Here is a 23,404-nt window from a genome sequence, read left to right as displayed (position 1 = left end):
AAAGAGGCAGCAGATCAGGAAGTAGGCCAGACCTGTATTCTTTCACAATCCCAGCTAGCAGGCAGTTTGAGGCAGCTGCTGGTGGGTCTTTGTGGGAGAGATGACTCTGACTCTGTCCTAGACTCTAGGATATTATCCTCTCTCTAGGACCTAGAGGATTCTTTCATTGTGAAATTAACAACAACAAAAACCAACCAACCAACCAACCAACCAAGAAAAAGAAATAGGGTCTCACTATAGCTCTGGCTGGTCTCAAACTCCTGGGCTCAAGTGATCTTCCCGCCTCAGCCTCCCAAAGTGTTGGGATTAAAGGCGTGAGCCACCAGTCTAGGTCAACAAAAACAATTTTGTAAAAAATTTTTGTTTCTTAAAAAAACAATTTTTTTTTGAGTTAGGGTCTTGCTCTATTGCCCAGGCTGGAGTACGTGGTACAATCACAGCTCACTGCAGCCTTGACCTCTCAGGCTCAAGAGATCTTCCCACCTCAGCCTCCTAAGTAGCTGGGACCACAGGAGCACATCACCATGCCTGGCTAATTTTTTTGAAAAAATTTTATGTAGAGACAGGACAGGGTCTCTGTATGTTGCCCAGGCTGGTCTCAAACTCCTGGCCTCAAGCAATCCTCCTGCCTCGCTTGGCCTCCCAAAGTGCTGGGATTACAGTTGTGAGCCACCATGCACGGCATCTAAATTTTAAAGTTAGATGATATGTTGATATGAAAGAAAAGGACTCTGATAAACCCACAGTTTAGCTTCACTGGAGGGACTGAGGGGATGGGAGCAGGAAGGCTGGGTTTCAAGTAACCTTGAATAAATACTCTGTATGAATTAATAAAATGGAAATAAAAGTTTCTCACTGTCCACAGCTTAAAAAGATGAGATGATATATATGTAAATAAAGCAAGACACAAGTGGCAGGGGTTGCAAAATGCCTTGGGGCTTCCTGAAACTGAGAGCATTCCAAAGCTTTTATTTAGATCCTTAGACATTTAATTAATTTAGCCACTATAGGTATTACATGTTGATAAAAAGATCCTCCTCTTACAGCGTAATGTGAGCTTGAGAGTTATTGTCATTTAGAAGATAAAGGAGTCCCCACCCATCTTCTGAGACCTTCTTCTGACACCCCACCCTGTGTTGGGTCTCAATCAGCAGTAGTTATGGGATGCACTGCTCCCTGGGGTCAACCAAAACGTGGAGGGCTGCCCTCCCAAAACACCTTTGCTTTTCTTTTCTTTCTTTCTTTTTTTTTTTTTTTTTGAGACGGAGTCTCGCTCTGTCGCCCAGGCTGGAGTGCAATGGCGCGGTCTCGGCTCACTGCAACCTCCGCCTTCCAGGTTCAAGCGATTCTCCTGCCTCAGCCTCCGGAGTAGCTGGGATTACAGGGGCCCGCCATCATGCCTGGCTAGTTTTTGTATTTTTAGTAGAGATGGGGTTTCACCATGTTGGCCACTCTGGTCTTGAATTGCTGACCTCGTGATCCGCCCACCTTGGCCTCCCAAAGTGCTGGGATTACAGGCATGAACCGCTGTGCCCGGCCCATTTTTGCTTTTCTTACCCACCATAGATCAGTTTCACTAAACTTTGTAGAAGTAATTTATATTTTCAAACTATTTTCTCTTTTACTTGTCACCCCTTCCCTCCTCTGCCCCAATCCCTTAATGCTAAAGATAATGACACCAGAAAATATTTTTGATCATCTGATCTTCTAAAATGAGACTGGGGCTTTCAAGTAGGGACAGGGGAACCTCAGACCTCCAGCAAAGAGATGGCTGAGGTCTTAAGCCAATGTACCAGTTTAAATGCACATCGTTTAGGCAGCTTTTCTGCAATAAAAGGAATCTGGTATACTGACCATGTAAAATGTACTGAAACTTAGTTGGATAACGATTTCCTTTTCTTAAGCGTCTCTGAAAGGCAGCAAGCAGTTTACGGGCTTGCATTCTGGGACAGCAGAGTGTGGAACTGAGGACAAGTCACTTCATCTCGCTGAGCTGTGGTGGCTTTATGTGCAAAAATGGAAGTGTCGATCTGTACTCACAGGGTAGCTGTGAGGACCAAATGCAGTCACGTATGCAGGAGTCCAGTGCAAAATGCCAGGGACAGTAATGGTTCCACATCACTGTCCCTTTCCTTCCCCTCCCCTTGGGCCAGTGAATGGAGACTCAAAGGAAATATGTTCATCCCAAGAAGGTTTTGAGTCCAAAGCACAGCTAACTAAAAGCAGAATCCAGTTTAGAATGGAGGCCTCTCTTCAGACTCCAAACACAGGGATCACATGCCACCTCACCTTTAAGAAAACACTTAGAAAGCCAGTCAATGAACTCCATTCATTACAACACTGGTAGATCTGCCCTCAGCTTTAATGTTTGCTGGGGATAGAGTAGGTAGAAAAAAACTCTTCAAGAAAAGGAAGATGTTGTATTCTGTGCCCTTTTACTTCTGTAAATGAAACCTTGATAAGTACAAAATTCAACAAATTCATTTTTCCACTTAAGAATGAAAAGAAACTCAACTTGCAAATACCCAAAAGCCCATCTAGGACAAAACCAACATTGTCTTGGTGCTTTGGTTTTAACTATGTGCTCTATCCATGCCTTAGACAACACCTGAGGTGGATGGGAGGGGGCTGGGATGTCATTAGACACAACTGTGCTGAGTTCCAAGTTCTAAATATCTGTCTTACCAGTAAGTTTTAGAACACAACCACACTCTGGGAAGCTGTAGACCACATGTGAGCTAAAGCAGTTCTCATGTCCCTGGCTCTAGGTTCCAGACATTTCATTATCTCAGGACAGAAAATCTAATGACAGGGAGCTCATAAATGAAGGGGGACCTGGTTTGTAAGCCCTGATGGAGTGTGTTCCTAAGAGTCAATGGCCTAATTACTGGGCTTTTCTAGGGAAAGGAGGTACTATTGTTAATAGGTCCTTGTTTGTAAACAAATGGAATGAAGGCAATTGATCACAGACACCAGGGTCTATACACAATACAAGAAATTAAGTGGTGCTCTTTCTGCAGTGAGTCTGCAAGTGCCTGGAAGCAGCAGGGCTGCTTCTAAACGTTCTTCCAGGCATTTGGTGTTAGCTTAGAGTAGCACATGGATCCCCCGTGGATTAAAGGACAAAACCAGGAGGGATTCTGGCTTCCATCATCCCTTTCCCTCTCACCCTCTTCTGATTCTATAAATCACTTCTGGCAGGTAGCTGGGAAGCAGCTGCGAATGACAGGTTTGCTCTGGAGCACAGGAAGCCACCTTTTAACCCGCCTGCTGTTGTTTGTCTCTCAAAACGTGACAAAGGAACAGATGTAAGCAACATGCCAACTGTTGAGAGGATCTGCTCGGAGCACTATAGGAAGCCTGTTGGGAGCTATATCACACCAGCCAATCCAAGGAAGGACAACTGAGTTCATTTCCTGAAACCCCCTCTGCACACTCAGTTCAAGTCAGGTTGGGTCGGCAATGATCAGGCTATGCACCACGCAAACCCCTGCTTCCACCTTTGCCCCTGTGGCTCCCAGTTCTCAAAGCCCCTTCCTGAACCCCGTTCAAATGCAACTGAGAGGTTCAGTCCAGCCTCACCCCCAGCGAGGACTTTTTTGATCCCATGCCCCTCCCTCATCTCTCAACCAGACTACTTTTCACAGTCTGTAAGCCTCTCATGGGTCAGTCTCATTTCTGCAAACCATCTTGTGATCTCTTTGAGGGTTGGAGCCATGGCTCACATACCTTTGTATTCCCAAGGTAATGGTTTTTCAAATCACCAGTTGCAAACCATGAGTACAATGGGAGACAAGTTTAATGGGTTGCACCCAATATATTAAAATATAAAATAAAAACCAGCTTACAAAAGACACTCCTGGGACAACTGGGGAACTATGAAGTGGATATTAGATGACATTATGAAATTCTTATTAATTTTCTAAGGGATCGTAATGGTGGTGTGTTTACACAGGAAAATGCCTTATTTCTTTTAAAAATTATTTTTATTAGACTTTTTTTTTGGAGCAGTTTTAGTTTCACAGCAAAACTGAGTGGAAAGTAGAGATTTCCCCTGTCCCCACACATGCAAAGTCCCCCATTATCAACATCCCCACCACGGTGGTACATTTGTGACAATCGATGAAGTACACTGACACATCACTATCACCCAAAGGCTATGGGTTACATTAGGATTCAGGTGTTGTACATGCTACAGGTTTGGACAAATGTATAATGACATGCATCTGCCATTACAGTGACATACAGAGTAGTGTCACTGCCCTTAAATTCCTTTGTGAACTTCAGGGGATACATGCTAAAGTATGAGAGGTGACTTACTTTCAAATGGATCAACAACAAAAATATTTGTGTGTGTATAAGCACACACGCTCGCACAGATCAAGCAAATGTGCCCAAATGTTACAACAGCTGAATGTTAGGTGTAGGGTATGCAGGCATTCACTGTACTATTCTTTACATTTTTCTGTGTGCTTGAAAAGTTTTATAATAAAAAATGGAAGAAAATGAAACAGAAAAAAAAATCAGAATGCAGAGGATGAAATATGATTTGGTTTAGGTTTCTATTGACATATGTGTCCTGGGTCACAACATACATATATTTCTTATTGTGGGTCAAGGCCCAGAATTTGAAAATGCTGTCCAGGCTGGGCGTGGTGGCTAAAGCCTATAAACCTATAATCCCAGCACTTTGAGAAGCTGAAGTTGGAGGACTGCTTGAGCCCAGGAGTTCAAAACCAGCCTAGGCAATACAGCGAAACCCCATCTTTGAAAATAAATAAATAAATAAATAAAAAAGAAAATGCTGTCCCGCGTAACTTGCTGCTCTAAGCACACAGCACGCAGGCAATGAACTATTTGTTAATTAACTTCTAGAAGCACAGGATTTAACTGAAGCAGCAAGCTGAGAAATCATTTTGTTTCCAGTTACATCCCATTAACTCAAGCTGTGTCAAAACAGCTAAAAACCCTTTCCTGCGTTAGCACACTTGGGCCTAACCTTAAGTCAGCCTGCAGGCCTTTCTTATCAGATGTTTAATTACTCATCAGGAAAGATACTGCTGGCTTTCCCCCTTGATGCCAGGGAGGGAAGCGTGTTCACAGAAGACTCCAAATAGGGCAAGCGATTGTCCTGGTTTGCCTGGGATTGAGGTGTTTCCCAGGACTAGGGACATTTTGTGCTAAAACCAGGACAGACTTGGGCAAACCAGGGCAGCTGGTCATCCTAAATCTGAGCAAAGACTTTAAGACAACCTTGGACAGACCTGGGAGAGCTGACACTGCTGTGCTGTGTGGCAGATGACACCACTGCAGCGTGAGCAACAGGGACAAACCCAGCCTGAGAAAAATTGTAGTAAGACAGAGATCGCTCTGATGCCATCCAAACAGCAACAGCAAACGCTGCATTGCAAAGTGTGCCTCATGCCCTTAAACAAAACCTTTCTCTGATTATTCAACAACTAATCTGGAAAGCAAAGGACAAAGGAAACTTACTGTAAAAACGTCATCATCGCCAAGCTCAGCTTCATTATGGATGGTGGAAGATGACGTTGTTGAACCTAAAAAGACAAAAATGTAATAAAAAGTGTTTCCCAAGAGGATACATCAAATCCAACCGTTTAAAAAAGTATATTTTAATAAAACCACATTCCATTCTTTTTGCGTGTGAATTACCAACAGAAACAAGTTACCTGGGAATTGAGTGCTTTTAATTTACTCTTCTTTAATTGATTCTTGCCAGGATGCTCCCTAAATTAACTTTGCCTGCTGTTGTTCCCAATTAATCTCTCAAACTTCTGCACTCGCTGCTAGAGAATAAGCACACAGAAAGGCACTGTGGAGGAGGTGAGGGGAGAGGCTGCCCGCTCCTCTGAGGGACATGCATCGAGCCCAGCCTCTATAGTGACCTTGAGGTCCCAGCCGTGTAGTGGGAAAAGCACTGGACGGGGAACCCCTAAGTGAGACCTGCCACAATCTGACTGTGTAAACTGGACTTAGCTCCTCTGGTCTTTTCATCTACCAATGAAGGCATTTTAGCTCAATAGCTTGTATGGTTGTGTCCAGTTCTGAATTCAGATGTTGTATTTCTAAATCCCAAATTGTGGGCTCCCTTCTAAGGGGACACCTGTGCAAGGGGGTTTCCTCTTGCAATACCAAGGCATCAGTGAGTTTGCTTTGTTTTTCCAAGTCAAAATTACAGCTCTTGTTAGAAAACCCTCCTTATTCCATCATGGAACCAATTGGATTTTAGAGTTCAATGTAATTACTTGTTCACCTTTTTCTTCATTCTGGTATGCGAATCAGGTACAACTGCCCTACTTCCCCCCACCACCCTGAATAGCAGACAATAATGCATGGATCAACTTAATTGGCCAAAAGAAAGACATATTTAAAATCGCATCAGTGACAGATATACCAAAAGGGAAATTTATTCTCTATCTTTTCCTTTTCTTGGTTAGATCTTTTAAAATATGCATTTAGAAAATATTTTGCTGGCCGGACGCAGTGGCTCACGCCTGCAATCCGAGCACTTTGGGAGGCTGAGGCCGGCAGATCACGAGGTCAGGAGTTCAAGACCAGCCTGGCCAACATAGTGAAACCCTGTCTCTACTAAAAATACAAAAATTAGCTGGGTGTGATGGCAGGCGCCTGTAATCCTAGCTACTGGGGAGGCTGAGGCATGAGAATCGCTTGAACCTGGGAGACGGAGGTTGCAGTGAGCCGAGATGGCACTACTGCACTCCAGCCTGGGCTGGAGACTCCATCTCAAAAAAAAAAAAAAAAAAAAAAAAAAAAGAAAAAGAAAAAAAATGTTTTGCTATTACATGAAATTGAAAAGAATTGCTCAGAAAGGATGAGAGATACTTAAATTTCCAACAAGAGACTGCAGGAGAAAAAACAACAGTCCCATAGTATGTTCTGTGCAATTCCTACTGGTCTTTCAGGAGCTGTCTCTACTCTGAATTACTCCAATCAACCAATGTTCTAGGAAAACTGGTGGAAAAAAAAGCTAGATAGTATGTATATAAAGAAAAAAATTACAAGTAGGAGAATGAAATGTCGTGCAATTAAGTACATGGACACAATGCGAACGTCTATCAATAATATAGGAGCTGTTTTTTCTCTAAACATGAAAAAGCTGTGTTTAATAACATTTTAAATATTTGCCACTTATGTCAGACCTATGATTTGAACACTGGTTTTTATTATCTCTTTTTGGCTATCTCATACTTGTTTATGGATTCATGTTCTAGCTAGTCTTGTCTTACTACTGATTATAATAAGTAATGTCTTTTAAGACTTGCTTTTTTTCCTCTTCCCCCAAATCCACAATGAAGAAAATGACTTCAGAACACTTTTATTTCTTAAGCAAATGAAACATACATCCTTTTGTGATTAATTTCCCCAAGATCTGAATTTGGTATTAACATGCCTTGCTTGATATTTCTTTCTTCACAGGGCCCTGTCTATGGCTTCTTTAACCCTCTGATTTGATATCTGGATGTGCTGCAGTGGAGAATTTTTGTGTTTGCATCTGTGGACTCTAGTCAAGCCCACCATGAGAACTGACTGCCCAAGGGCCCTCCAGGCCACGATCAGATGTAACACAATGCCTACTACTCACTTACCCATAGACCAAGGCCTAAACCGAACCAGGGCTCCAGAGGTCACAGATCCCTTTCCTTTTCAGTGGCAGCTGTACACCCTGGGCCTCTGATTACAGGAGGACAGTGGGTAGGCCAGGAGCCTTCTGGGCCCGCCAGAATCCATTCTCTACTTCTGAGCCAAGACAGACCAGACCAAAGCCGTTTCAATAGTCAGGACAAGGTGAAAGCAGTCAAAAATACATGCACATGGAAATCCAGAACCTGCCTGTTTTTTCACAGCAGAGTCTAAAAATCAATTGGGATTACTCCTTACTCTGAAACCCGTCTCCTTTTCCCTGAATTGTCACTTTAATTACTCTCCTTGGAAATTCCAAAAGTTTTGGCATCTACTGACCTGGTCCCAAACCCTCCCGCAAATAAACCACAAATAAATGATGGCAGACTATTGGAATTAAAAATAATTTGGAACATTTCCATAGTCCCACTAAGAATGCAGCGACAAGTTCAATACCTTCTATAAGGTCTTCGATTGCTTTCCTTACTCCCCTGTCAAAGGCTCGGGCATCAGCAGGGCTTTGGAAAGTAAGTCCAAACTTCCTATTATCGACCTTCCAATGATGAAACGTTGGATTGGCTTTGGTGTAGACCAAGTCCTTTCTTACATAGCATTCCAATACCACCTGAAGAATGGAAACACACAGGCTGGTTACTAGTGGAACAGCCATGATGATGTCTGGTTACAGAAGTCTAATTAGGAACTGTCACTGGTGGCAACTACCAAAACCCCTCTAACCCCTGCCTTCACATATCTGTGAGTCTCTCCAATGGGAAAGGAGGCTTTGCTTGGCTGCTGACCATCCGATCTTTGCTGCTCCCCACTGTCCCGGTTGTACCCCTTCACTACACTCTCTTCATCACGGTTATTCCTCTTCCTCCTGGCTGCAGGGCACTAAGCTGATGCCCAGGTCTTGGGTCTTGGCTGTATTTCAGATTACTGCTTTCATGTTGGGGTTTTTATATTGATGGTCATCTAGCTTCCCTCCCCCGAGGCTCCAAATTCCAAAAGTTGAAAAATTAACTTTACTCTAAAATTTCTCCTCTCCCAACTTCTGGCAATACCAATCCCTCTCCACTGTTTTTCTCTGGCTCATCATCTCTGTGGTCATCTTTGCCTCCTCTGCCTATCTCCTGTATTATTAATCACCAGGTCCATTTCATTTTTCCTTCAACAGCTTTTATATCAACCCCATTTCAGTTGCTGCCACCCTGATCTGGGTCTCTATTAACTTTATGTTTGGATTAATAGAACAATCTTCAAGTTTCTAGCAATTTAATCTCAGAACTGGCTTTTACTGAGTTGTAATGAGTAGATTGATCTTTTTATCTCTAAGATGGAAAGAACACCAATGTTATCAATGAGAACAAGAACATGCTCTGAAAACACTGAATAAATGAGAAACCTAATTCACATTCATTGTCCAGTATATCTTCCCTGTCAAGTTTTATATGTACTCCAATTCTCCTTCTTGTCATCCTCACAATTTAGTACCTGATTTCAAACTATTCTTTAACAGTTTCATGTATATTAGTCTTGTTCCCCTAACTAGACTACAAAAAGTCAAGATTATAAAATAACCCCCTGTCTAGCACAGTTGATAGAGATACTAGAATTTATTTAATATTATAGAAAAGAAACATTGCAATAATTTGAATGTAAACTTCATTCTTTATTCATTAAAAAACTCAGACTACTTACAATATTTATTCCTATGGCTTCATTACAAACACCATAATGATTTTGCTAAGTTTTAATAGCCCAATCTTGTTCTGGCAAAGATCTGCATTTACCGCAATGTGATCTTATTAATTTAGACTAAATGAAGGACAAGAGTAAAGACCTGCCTAAATTAGTATACAGGTAAATTAGAGAATATCTTTAAATAAGTATAAATTCTAAGAATAGATCAAAGCAAAAAGAAGGAGGCCAGTACAGTGGCTCATGCCTGTAATCCCAGCACTTTTGGGGGCTGAGGCAAGAGGATCACTTGAGCCCAGGAGTTTGAGACCAGCCTGGGCAACATGGCAGGACCCTATCTCTAACTAAAATACAAAAATTAGCTGGGTGTGGTGGCGCACATCTGTAGTCCCAGCTACTCAGGAGATTGAGGTGGGAGGAACGCTTGAGCCTGGGAGGCTGAGGCTGCAGTGAGCTGAGAAGGTGCACCACTACACTCCAGCCCAGGTGACAGAGTGAGACTGTCTCAACAAAAGGAAAAAACAAACGAGAAATAAATTAAGGGTTGTCTAATGAATGTTCCCTAACTTAATAAAAAAAGAGAATAATATTCAAATTGGTATATCAAATAGTAGTCCCAAGCAGTTAACTTTATTACATTGTATTGAGATCGGACAACAGTTCCCTCCCATAATTCCATTTATGATTAAATTGCTTATTATAGCCATTTCCCCCTAAGAATAGCACAATGATTAAATGTCAGCCCAGCCCCATTCCACATTGGGGAAATCCAAATAATCAAGAATTTAACAAATGTTATCTATTTTAGAATTTAATAGTCTCAATTCAAAGTCTCAAAATAAACTTTTTGTATTCTAAAAACAAAGATTCCTAGTTTCTCCATATTTGGGGGGTGAAAAAATTAGTCTTTGGTTGATATTTTCCAACTTTGAAATTATTCCAAAGGTACATTTTCTTAGAAAAGTTTAAGTAAAATGGCCAGGCGCGGTGGCTCACGCCTGTAATACCAGCCCTTTGGGAGGCCGAGGCGGGCGGATCATGAGGTCAGGAGATCGAGACCATCGTGGCTAACACGGTGAAACCTCATCTCTACTAAAAATACAAAAAATTAGCCGGGCGTGGTGGCGGGCACCTGTAGTCCCAGCTACTAGGGAGGCTGAGGCAGGAGAATGGCGTGAACCCGGGAGGCGGAGCTTGCAGTGGGCCGAGATCGTGCCACTGCAGTCCAGCCTGGGCGAAAGAGCAAGACTCTGTCTCAAAAAAAAAAATAAAGTTTGAGTAAAATAAGTTCAGCCACCTAAATTAGGTGAGGGGGGAAATCAGATACCATCTCTTTATGTCCTCTAAAGCAAAATAGTATCATATGTATCTAAGTTTAAAGACAAAAATGAAAAGGTTTTAGATGCTTTAATCTTCCCAACAGATATAAACTCTCTGGTGAAGTTTTGGCACACACACAATTAGACACTAACTTAAAACTTGAGAAAGGCTTTAAAAAATACCCGTTTAAATAAGATGCATACGGAGAAAAAAAGTGATTATGTTCTTGTTCGAGACTTAAAAAAAAAACTACACAAGAAATACATGTTGTGGGAGATTTAAGTATTAGCTGAAGACATGAGGACTCCATTCCTACTCATCTCTCCCCTCCACCGTCAACATCCCTCTCTGTCGAGTTCCCCACTGTCAGTAGAGCGGGCACAATCCCAGTTTCCATTTTGTGGCTTCTTTACATATACACAGGTAAGTTTCTGTGTAAGGGCAACTGTGTTTAAATGTAGCCACACCTATAAGTTGTTTTTAACTTGCTTTTTATTTTCCTTAAAAATATGTCATAGAGATACAGGAAGGTAAAATAATTGTTTAATTCATCTGTATGGATGTATTAGATTTATTCAACCATTCTCCATACTAACGGCATTTATGTCAGTAAGAATTGGTCACCTTGAAGGCAATGCTGCAATTTACATCCTTATCTATATTTGAAGTACAAATTAGAATTCTAGACAGCTTCCTGGTACTTAAAGACTTTTCTAATGAGTCAGTGGCAATATTAAAAAATGTAGTTTTTTTTGATATTAATGAGTCAGTGGCGATATTAAGAAATGTAGTTTTTTTATATTAATGAGTTAGTGGCAATACTAAGAAATGTAGTTTTTTGATATTATAGAATAAAATGTATCAACATTTGGAAGATCTGCTTAACTCAGTGGAGCATTATTTTTCAGGTGACCAGTGCATGATGTTACAAAATCAGGGATGAGTAAGAGATCTATTGAAAGTGAAAGATAAACCAGTGGGTGGTAATGTAACAGAGTATGAAAGGTCGATTGATAGATTTCAGATTCCACATGGTTGAGTTTTAGTGTAGTATCAAAGAAGAATATCTACAATTGTCTGAAAAGGCTATTAAAATATTTCTCCCCTTACTAACTCCCCTTCTCTGTGAGTAGCTGTATTTTCTTTATATACTTCAACCAAAATAATATATTACAGATTAAAAGCAGGAGCAGATACCAGAATCCAGCTATTTTCTGGTAAGCCAGATATTAATGAGATCTTCAAAAACATAAAGCCATGCCACTCTTCTCATAATTACTTTTGTTCTGGAAAAGTTATACAGTTATTTGCCATAAAATGTCATTTATATTAACAATACTGTTTAATTAAAAGTTTTAAATTTTTTCCATTTTAATTTCTAATATGGTAAGTTATAAATAGCTGTAACTCACCAAACCAAAAGTTCTCTGAGGTCCTGAATAAAATTTTGGAGTGTAAAGGGATCCTGAGACCAAAAAAGTTTAAGAACTGTTACTGTCCATAAATCTCTGTGTGTTTAAGTCTTTTTCTAAAGGATAGTGTTCTAGATGTGAACTGCTAGGTAAAAAGATATGCACATTTAAAATTAAAATCCTGCCAAATTGCTTTTCAAAGAGCTTTGCCAGCTCAAATTCCCACCAAATGTTATGTGAGAATGCTCTTTGACCTACACATGGGCAATGACTGGAATGATCAAACTCTTAGATTTTGTGATTAGTCTCCATAAAGAGGTTTCTCATAAGATTTGTTTCAGGAGTAAACTCCTCTAATCCATCTAAAAATGAGATTCAACTCAGAAAATTTTAATTTAAATATAATTTCTCAGGCTTGACTGTCCCCAGCTTACCAAAAAATTACCTGACTACTTGTGAATGGTTGTCTGGAACAGAGACTTTTCCCACAGAAACAATGGTAGTTAACAGCCCTCAATATGTAACGAAACAAACTCCCACAATGTGCTGAATTCTAGACGTGCACTACATTGTAAAAACTGACAACACTGTTTCTAGCTGAAAGAGCACTTCATGCCCTAGTTGGAATACTGGGAACTCTGATACAATCCATCCAACATATCCTAAAAATAATCTTCATCTTTTTTATTTATTTATTTATTTATTTATTTTTAATTCTCAGTCAAGTGTGTATATTTTAGACGTATTTTTCCTACAAAATGACATGATAGCATAATACAACATCATTTATTTCACATTTGACTTTGCAGAGCTGGATCAGAAAGGTCGAATTTGAGGGCTATATGGTTTTCTTTTTTTTTTTTTATTGCTCATTCTTGGGTGTTTCTCGCAGAGGGGTATTTGGCAGGGTCATAGGACAATAGTGGAGGGAAGGTCAGCAGACAAACAAGTGAACAAAGGTCTCTGGTTTTCCTAGGCAGAGGACCCTGCGGCCTTCCGCAGTGTTTGTGTCCCTGGGTACTTGAGATTAGGGAGTGGTGATGACTCTTAACGAGCATGCTGCCTTCAAGCATCTGTTTAACAAAGCACATCTTGCACCGCCCTTAATCCATTTAACCCTGAGTGGACACAGCACATGTTTCAGAGGGCACAGGGTTGGGGGTAAGGTCACAGATCAACAGGATCCCAAGGCAGAAGAATTTTTCTTAGTACAGAACAAAATGAAAAGTCTCCCATGTCTACCTCTTTCTACACAGACACGGCAACAATCCGATTTCTCAATCTTTTCCCCGCCTTTCCCCTCTTTCTATTCCACAAAACCGCCATTGTCATCATGGCCCGTTCTCAATGAGCTGTTGGGTACACCTCCCACACGGGGTGGTGGCCGGGCAGAGGGGCTCCTCACTTCCCAGTAGGGGCGGCCGGGCAGAGGTGCCCCTCACCTCCCGGACGAGGCGGCTGGCCGGGCGGGGGGCTGACCCCCCCCACCTCCCTCCCGGACGGGGCGGCTGGCCGGGCAGAGGAGCTCCTCACTTCCCAGTAGGGGCGGCTGGGCAGGGGCGCCCCTCACCTCCCGCACGGGGCAGCTGGCCGGGCCGGGGGCTGACCCCCCCACCTCCCTCCCGGACGGGGCGGCTGGCTGGGCGGGGGGCTGACCCCCCCCACCTCCCTCCCGGACGGGGTGGCTGCCGGGCGGAGACGCTCCTCACTTCCCAGACGGGGTGGCTGCCGGGCGGAGGGGCTCCTCACTTCTCAGACGGGGCGGCTGCCGGGCGGAGGGGCTCCTCGCTTCTCAGACGGGGCGGCGGGGCAGAGACGCTCCTCACCTCCCAGACGGGGTCACGGCCGGGCCGAGGCGCTCCTCACATCCCAGACGGGGTGGCGGGGCAAAGGCGCTCCCCACATCTCAGACGATGGGCGGCCGGGCAGAGACGCTCCTCACTTCCTAGATGGGATGGTGGCCGGGAAGAGGCGCTCCTCACTTCCCAGATGGGATGGCGGCGGGGCAGAGATGCTCCTCACTTTCCAGACCGGGCAGCCAGACAGAGGGGCTCCTCACGTCCCAGACGATGGGCGGCCAGGCAGAGACGCTCCTCACTTCCCAGACGGGGTGGCGGCCGGGCAGAGGCTGCAATCTCGGCACCCCGGGAGTCCAAGGCAGGCGGGTGGGAGGTGGAGGTTGTAGCCAGCTGAGATCACGCCACTGCGCTCCAGCCTGGGCACCATTGAGCACTGAGTGAACCAGACTCCGTCTGCAATCCCGGCACCTCGGGAGGCCGAGGCTGGCGGATCACTCGCTGCTAGGAGCTGGAGACCAGCCTGGCCAACACAGCGAAACCCCGTCTCCACCAAAAAAATACGAAAACCAGTCAGGCGTGGCGGCGCGCGCCTGCAATCGCAGGCACTCAGCAGGCCGAGGCAGGAGAATCAGGCAGGGAGGTTGCAGTGAGCCGAGATGGCAGCAGTACAGTCCAGCTTTGGCTCGGCATCAGAGGGAGACCGTGCAAAGAGGGGAGAGGGGAGAGGGAGAGCTGCTGCATATTTTTAATTAGCTACTGCATCTGTCATTTTTTTCAGAGCCCTTCTAGCTGGATCTAGGGAATGTCAATCTCTCCCGTAGAGCTATGAACAGCTGAAGACGATCTTGCGCCATTGTCCTCAGGAAGATCTTAACTTACTGAGATGACTGTGTGCAGGTTCAGCAACTGAGGGGCTCTTAGTAGAGTCAAACCAAGGGCATCGGGCTCTTCCTCATCTTTGACATGGACGGACTTCTTCTGGGTGGGTAGTGTGCAGCCGCCGCCTCCCGTAAGGGCGGTCTTGGGTGGGCGTGGGGACGGTCGGCGCGGGGTACGTCACGGCCGGGGGGCCGCGGCGGGGCGGTGTTCATGCAGGGACGCTCGGGCTCCCGCGCGCTCTGCCCCCGGCTGGCCCCGAAGTCGGGCGGCGGCCAGGAGCGCCCGCGGGCCCATGTCCGGGCTGGCGGGCGCGCGTGGCCGCGGCGTCTACGCGGCCGCAGCACCCGCTTCCGGTCGGCGGCCTGCGCGTGGGGCCGGAGCACGTGGGAGCAGTCCCTGGGGTCCACCAGGCGGGCGCGCGGCTCCGCGTCCTCTCAATCTTCATCTTCTCTTTGCCATTCCACCTTTTAGAGGGGGGTTCCTCAATAACTCACCACATTTGCAGAGCTCCCATGTGGGCGCATGGTCTCCAGTGGGCACTAGCATTGCATTAGAGAAGCTTGAGAGGCCAAAGGAAGAGTTATCATATCTCTAAGGAGAGAGAAAGGGGAGGGGGGTGGGGGGGGTGGGGGGGAGGGCAGTGAGAGAGAGAGGAAGGGAGACTGGGTACGGGCGTGTGTGTGTGTGTGTGTGCATGTGCATGAGTGTGCTGGGTATGGGTGTGAGGGGAGGGGTTAAGTACCACTCAGTACAGAAATCCAGAATTTCCTGGAGTGTGAAACAGGCAAGGTGAGGGATGGAGAGACAGAGAAGTACAGCAGGACATATGGGTGTGTGACTTAGGTACTAGTGAATATAAAAGCCCACAAGTGTGGAGTCAAGGAATGTAAAGGGGACAGGAAAAGGGGTGGGGAAATGGAGAAACATGATGGGGGAGGGGATGAGGCACACTTTTAGGATAGTGCAATCTGTGTACACTAGCAACAAACAACAGCAGTTGGTCCACGACTCAGCGGGGGCGGACAGAGGACTGGACTGCCCTAATATTATGCCAAGTTAGTGTGAAGGGACAGGCTTTGATTTTGCAAAGAAATGAGCTCAAACGCAGGCTCTGCTGGTGACACTGCCCACCCCATGCCAAGGACGTGGCTCACTTCTTAGAGCATTGAGTTTCCCCACTACAATGTGGAAATAGTAGTGTCTTCCTCCTTCAAAATGTTGCAGGAATTTAACTGAGGTTATTTACTTAAAGGACCTGGAACAAATGGTAAAAGTTTACTATGCACTAGTAATGTCTTACCAGTGACTAGATTAGACAAGCTAAAGGGCCACTTTAGGTTGAAGTATTCTATGACAAACCATAGAAATACCAGGAAAAAGTAGCTCTAAAAACATAAGCCTTCAGACAAGATAATCTGGTAAAACACAGAATAACTCTAAAAACAAAAAGACCAAAGAAGTGGAAAAAAATTCTATATATATAAAAATAAGAACTAAAAGGGCAAGCAACAGATTATAAAAATATACTTGCAGCAAATATGACAGATGGAGATTCATATCTTTATTATGCAAGAGGGCATACACATCAAGGAGAAAAATAAGGCCCTGATAAGTAAATATACAAAGGACATCAACAGATAATTAATTCACAGTGTTTAACAAACAGAAAAACATTTTATCTCATTAGCAAGCAATAAGATTTTATATATGTATATTTTATATACATATATTATGTATGTATATTTTGTATACGTATATTATGTATGTATATTTTGTATACGTATATTATGTATGTATATTTTGTATACGTATATTATATGTATGTATATTTTGTATACGTATATTATGTATGTATATTTTGTATACATATGTATGTATATTTTGTATATGTATATATGTATGTATATTTTGTATACGTATATTATATGTATGTATATTTTGTATATATATATTATATATGTATGTATATTTTGTATACGTATATTATATATGTATGTATATTTTATATCCCTCAATGTGTTAAAGGAAATTCTAATACTGGTAGCAGCTCCTTGCACATGTATCAAAAGTCATAAAAATATGACCTCCTAAATTATTCCAAAACTATAATAAACGTGGAAAATTCACATAGGTGTATTCCTAACACTGAGGTGAGGGGAAGAACCTTAATATTTGACACTAAGGAGGTGGTCAAATAATGAAACATCAAACTGATATCAGCAACATGGAAAATTTCATATGAGAATGTTAGGGCAATGTTGTTTCATGATAGTCTTGAAAGAGAATGTTTAAGGCAAAATAAATGAGATACACAACTGTTTAAAAATATGGCTGGGCACAGTGGCATGTGTCTGTAGTCCCAGCTACTCTGGAGGATGAGGTGGGAGGACCATTTGAAGCCCAGGAGTTGGAGGCCAGCTTGGGCAACAAAGTGAGATCCTGCCTTTTTTAAAAAAAGTACAAAGTGGGAAAATTACATCAAAGGGCTAAGGGTGGTTGTTCAGTTTTGGGGTCAGAGTGACAAGAGAATCAAATACTGGTTCCAGGCCCCCAAAACAGGCCACTAAGAACAAGGAATCTTTCTGAATCATAATTTCTTCAATTACAATTATACAGGCTGCTGTAAGGATACAATGAGAGATCTAACCGAAGGGCTGGATTATACTTAGTACATGGTAAATGCTAGATAAATGGTAGTCATTTTACTTTTCATTGGTAATATAGTTACATTGCTTTTTATTGCAAAAATGTTATAAACAAGAATGTTTTCATTATTTGACTATTATATAGGGTATTTCCTGAACAAATACTTCTTAAAATTAGCTGTCTTCTCCCTTTAAATTTTCAGAAATGAAATCAAATGTGAAAATAACATTTCTGTTAACCCACATGTAACATTTACAAATTGTTCTGTCTTATCTATTTTCTAAATTTTTTTAAACTATAAGAAGTGCTTGCAAAAGAAGGTTAAATTTGTACACTTAACACATAAAACCCAACAGATGCTGCTGTAAAGGGTCTCAAATGTAACACTGACATATTCTTGTGGTGTCTTTGCATTTTCTCTGTGGGATCCTGCACAATCCTGCACATTCTGAATCATCTGTTGGCTTCTGAGTATACACTCCATGATCAAATACAGATAGAAGTAGTGTTCTTCCATGTTTAGGGCCATGAATTTAAAACAGATTTTGGACATTCAATTTTCCTTCCTATCATAGATTCCTTCATAACATAGAACTGAACATTCGAGTTCCTCCATAAGACCATATATTATGAAGTGTCAATCCCCCACCCTTGGGAGGTGATGATTACTCTCCAAAGTATTTATCTATAAGCATGGATAATAATTTATAGAAGTATGGGCCAGGCATGGTGGCTCATGCCTGTAATCCCAGCATTTTGGGAGGCCGAGGTGGGTGGATCACCTGAGGTCAGGAGTTCGAGACCAACCTAGCCAATATGGTGAAACTCTGTCTCTACTAAAGATACAAAAACTAGCTGGGTGTAGTGGCGTGCACCTGTAGTCCCAGCTACTCAGCAGGAGAATTGCTTGAACCTGGGAGGTGGAGGTTGCAGGGAGCCAATATCACGCCACTGCACTCCAGCCTAGGTGACAGAGCGAGACTCCGTCTCAAAAAAAAAAAAAAAAAACCAAAAAAAACCCCAAAAAACCCACAAAGTATGATACCACTACTTCTTGCTACTTTCTTTTTCCAAGCATGTTTTATTCATTAGGGCATGAAATAAAAGCAGATAAACATTTATTTATAAGTAGCCTAATGTCAGATGACATCTTGCCTTTCTATTTTACCTGCCACCATCCAAACCTCAATGGCATGCTCCATGAATAAACTCTACATTTTTAAAACACTGACTTCACAGCTCAGTACAATGTGATTCATAATAATAAAAGAGTACACTTTTGTTTTGAATACCTTTTTACAATGATAGACATCTTAATCAAAGATGCAAATAAAACAGCCAAATATACTTCTAAGCATCTCGGATAAAGCGTGTGGTCAAAAGAGACTTTGCTGGAAAGGACAGTCACGTTTTACAATTTGGCATCAGCTCCGGGGTTCTAACTTTTGAAGTTTTTGCAAGAGTTTGAAGTCAGAGAAAGAAAGAAAAAAATACGTTAAGGAAAGAGGACTATGATTTAACGTAAAGAAAGCAGTTGTCACTAATTTAACCCACGAGTTGTATGTCTGCCATTACCAGTTTGTCTTTCTGTCGTTCACCATGGATGAGAAAGCCGCTTCGTCCATTGCCTTCGGGGTGCATGACCTTACAGACCCCGACGCGACTGATCCCGCCTCCTTCCTGTGGGAACCATCCCCCGCTGGAGTCATCTCTGGTCATAACCACAGCCTTGACACGCACAATATAGCTGTCACTAAAACAACAACAAGAAGAAGAACAGGGCATGACAATGGTCTGGTAGTTGCAGAACACGTTTTAAAATGCAAGATGACCACCAGCCAGCACTTCTTTGGATTTATCGAAAGAAATCTATGCTTGGCGGCAACCTTAAAAAGTGGTCCATCTCAACTTTTAGGGAAAAAACAAAACACTTAAACTCAATATAAAAGTACATTTTAAAAAAGATACCTAAGTAATTAAAAATTACTTGTGATCGAAAGATGTATACAGGCACAATATTCTCCAGTTTCTAGGTGTAAGTACTGATAAATGAATTGATTTCTGTAATTTAGTATCTTTAGGTTGGAAAGACACACACCTATTTTGGTTTTTAGTTGTTTTTTTTTTTTTTTTTTTTTTTTTCAGACGGAGTTTCGCTCTTGTTGCCCAGGCTGGAGTGTAATGGCGCGATGTCGGCTCACTGCAACCTCCGCCACCTGGGTTCAAGCGATTCTCCTGATTCAGCCTCCCAAGTAGCTGGGATTACAGGCACCTGCCACCATGCCTGGCTAGTTTTTTGTATTTTTAGTAGAGATGGGGTTTCACCATGTTGGCACGCTGGTCTGGAACTCCTGACATCAGGTGATCTACCCATGTTGGCATCCCAAAGCGCTGGGATTACAGGCGGGAGCCACCACACCCAGACTACAAACCTATTAAGAGGGTATTACGGTTTCAACTCTTTAAAATTAGTTGAAAATGAATGACCAAGTTTTAACATTTTATAAAGCCAAGAATCTCATTTAGCATAAAATAGGATAATCTACTTGCAAATCATAAATTCACCATGAAATCACGTATCTAGGTAGGAAAATATTTCAATTCCAATAACCCTTTATATATTTGTAGCCTTCTGTTTATGATTTTATTTCTTCCAGTCTAAAACCTCAATTTCACAATAAGTTCTTCTGCACATTTGCCAAAAATCCTTTTTCTCCCCCAGAGACCAATTCTAGCTTCTTTTCATTCTTCATCACTTTTGGGGGAAATTTATTTGGATTTTTGGCAAGCCCATTACATTCTCACTTGCTGTTTTCTTTCTTTGGATAGAATTCATTTTTACTCATTCAAACATATATTTGCGTGTTGTATATGCCAGGCGTTATAACAGATTCTCAGGAAACAAAGTTGCAGAGTAACAAAGAACCTCCATCATTCCCTGGGCCTCAAGGAAGACGCCCTCACCCTGGGCACTCAGAACCTGGCCCCCACAATTGGCCAGAGACGTGGAGGCAGTCCCTGTGCCCCATAGCCCTGCTCACCTCACTCACCGCTAAAGGCAAAGCCACCAGATTTTCTATGACCCCCTACAGCTCACCCTCCACTGCCACCCAACTGATCTCCCTTGGCACCCCAAACCCAAGGTCTACCATTCCCTTTACTTCCTCATCCCCTCCTCTGATCATTCCTTTCATTTTTTTTTTCATTGTGGTAAAATATGAATGGCATAAAATTTCCCGTTTTAACGATTTTTAAGTATACAAGTTCAGTGGCATTAATTACACCCACACTGTTGGGCAACCATCACCCCTTTCTACCTCTAGAACTTTTCGTCATCCCAAACTGAAACTCTGTACCCACGAAAAACACTAACTTCCCCTTCTCCACTTCCTCGACCCCTCAGCCCCTGGCACCCACCATTCTACTGTCTTGTCTCTATGAATCTGATACTCTAGGTACTTCATATAAGTTCCTTTCCCTTTCCTAACCTAAATTAAAATGCACTCTTGGCTGGGCCTCTGTGGCCCATTCTCCCAGGGCCGCTTTCTGTCTCCCCACTGCACCCTGCTGGGCCTAGATGTGGGTATGGTGCTTGCCACTGCTGCAGACTATTCAGCCTCCCTCCAGTGCTTCTGAAGCTCACACCCTGACCCCTTCACAACCCTTCTTCAGTCTTCTACAGAACTCACTTCCCTTCATTCCTTGAAGACTTCCGCAACCAGGCTCACTGACTCTCCATCTCTCCACCATGATCCCTGGCCCGATTCCTGATAATTTCATTATTGACATGGAGGATCCCTCCAATTCCCTGGCCTCTCAGTGTCTGGGCCTCTTTCCTTCTAATGCCCTTGTCTTACAACCAACTTTAGCCATTCATGCCCAGGTCAACCGTGAATCTTGTCATTACCAATATCTGCACCACCTCCATAACTCAATTGTAAGCATCCTGCTCTCCGACCACCTCGTAAATTTGCAGCTCTCTCCCTCCAGACTCCAATAATTCTTTACCCTGTTGGGGCCAACAATCTATTGTTCTGACCACTTTTGCCCTCCCCCAAACCCCATGTCCTCAACTGATTCTCTACTCCTCCCCTTGCTTGTTGCCATTGCCTGGCATGACCCCAGTGGAGTTAAATCCTACCATCTACCTACTCTGTAACCCCACCCAGGCTGCTGAACATAGTGAGAGGGAAAAACCCCACTCTACTATGCTCATAGGACTAGTTTTAAAGCCATAAACACTACTCTCAAGTGAATCCTTAAGTGCCACCTGGCATCCTGCTACATTTCCCTGATCTGTCCCCCAAAGACAACTTCACATGGCCTCCTACCCCCTCACTCTCAGATGATGGATGAAGTTGCTTCAGTTTCACTGAGAAAATAGACAAAATCACAGGAGACCTTTCGCCTGTGCCCACCACCATGCCTACACTTTGTACCAGCACTCTCTCTGCCCTTCCTCCTGTAACTGTGGTTAAGCCATCCATGATTCAAGCTAGGGCCAACTTCCTCCACTTAAACACCTTCTACATACCAACAGTGCCCAAATTCACATTTCCATCCAGGTCTCTTCTGTGAGATTCAGGCCAGTAGAACCAAGGGCCTATGTGAGGTCTCTACATAGGCATCTAATACGTATCACAATCAACATGTTTCAGGTTGAACTCCTGGTTCCTGACACCTCCTCATCCTTCTAGTTCTCTCTTCAAAATATATCCAGGATCCACTTTTTCCACTTCTACTGACACTGACCTGATCCAGCTGCCATCACCTTCCATTGAGATTGCTGCAGTAGCCTTCTAACTGGCATCCTTGCTTCCACGTTTGCCCAACTTAACCCAGAAAATAGAAAGGTAAGTCAGATCACTCTACTCAAACAAACCCTCCAGTGGTATTGCCAAGCAGAAGTCAAAATCTGGACCTTATCCTATTACTCTCCTTGCTCATTCTACTTTGGTCCCACTGGCCTCCATATTAAGCATCCTTCTACCTCAGGGCCTTTGCACTTGCTATTTCTTCTGTTCAAATCCTACTCCTCACATACCAACTGAGTTCATTCTCTTATTTCACTTAAGTCTCTGTCCAAGGTTATTTCAGAGAGGACTTCCCTGCCCACTCTATATAAAGCAGCATAGCACCCTCCACCCCTCTTAAATCTTCTCCCCTCTGCTTTGGCTTTCTATATGCTACTAAATCAATGCTTGCTCAATAAAATATCTGCTTGCCTACCAGAATATGAATTCCACAGGAGCAGAAACTTTGCCTTTTTTGTTCACTGCTATATCCCTAGAGCCTAGAATGGTGTCTTATATGTAATAGGTTGCGGAATGAATGGGGTTAAATTCACAATATAAACAGGTTTAAAAAAAATTATCTATAGCAGGCTGGAAGCGGTGGCTCATGCCTGTAATCCCAGCACTTTGGGAGGCTGAAGTGGGCGGATAACCTGAGGTCAGGAGTTCAAGACCAGCCTGGCCAACATGGTGAAACCCCGTCTCCATTAAAAGTACAAAAAATTAGCTGGGCTTGATGGTGGGTGCCTGTAATCCCAGTTACTCGGAGGATGAGGCAGGAGAATAGCTTGAACCCCAGAGGCAGAGCTGAGATCGCGCCACTGCACACCACCCCTGGGCAACAAGAGCAAAACTCCGTCTAAAAAAAAAAAAAATCTATGGCTAACAGAATTCCTATAAAAACATATAGTGTTCAATACTTATTTACTTATGAACCACAATTACTAAATTGGGATCACAGTACTTTCTATTCCTAAAAATTGAAAAATCATGTAGAAGTACATATAAAAGTCATAGGACATACATGTACATATATGACTAATCCAACTATTTCAGGATTCAACATGCATATTCCCTTAGATTAAGAACCTTCTGGGCTGGGCGCAATGGCTCATGCCTGTAATCCCAGCACTTCGGGAGGCTGGGGTGGGCGGATCATGAGGTCAAGAAATTAAGGCCATTCTGGCCAACA

The 23,404-nt window shown here is 43.1% G+C and overlaps 1 protein-coding gene across 3 annotated transcripts in view; it reads right to left on the bottom strand.

Annotated features, from left to right (window-relative positions):
- The window catches only part of SPRED2 (sprouty related EVH1 domain containing 2), a 122,524-nt gene that overhangs the window by 15,584 nt on the left and 83,536 nt on the right, over positions 1–23,404 (bottom strand). For all 3 annotated transcript variants that reach the window (XM_034953279.3, XM_003830907.5, XM_003830908.5), the window contains exons 2-4: positions 18,995–19,172; positions 8,119–8,287; positions 5,494–5,558 (exon numbers count right to left, since the gene is read on the bottom strand). In XM_034953279.3, the coding sequence (XP_034809170.1) occupies positions 5,494–5,558; positions 8,119–8,287; positions 18,995–19,172 (412 nt within the window). The remainder of the gene's footprint in view (positions 1–5,493; positions 5,559–8,118; positions 8,288–18,994; positions 19,173–23,404) is intronic.

The sequence above is a fragment of the Pan paniscus genome, chromosome 12 (assembly GCF_029289425.2).
Source record: "Pan paniscus chromosome 12, NHGRI_mPanPan1-v2.0_pri, whole genome shotgun sequence".
NCBI lineage: Eukaryota > Metazoa > Chordata > Mammalia > Primates > Hominidae > Pan > Pan paniscus.
The sequence above is the reverse complement of the archived record's forward strand: the minus strand, read 5'-3'. Positions and strand labels throughout refer to the sequence as shown.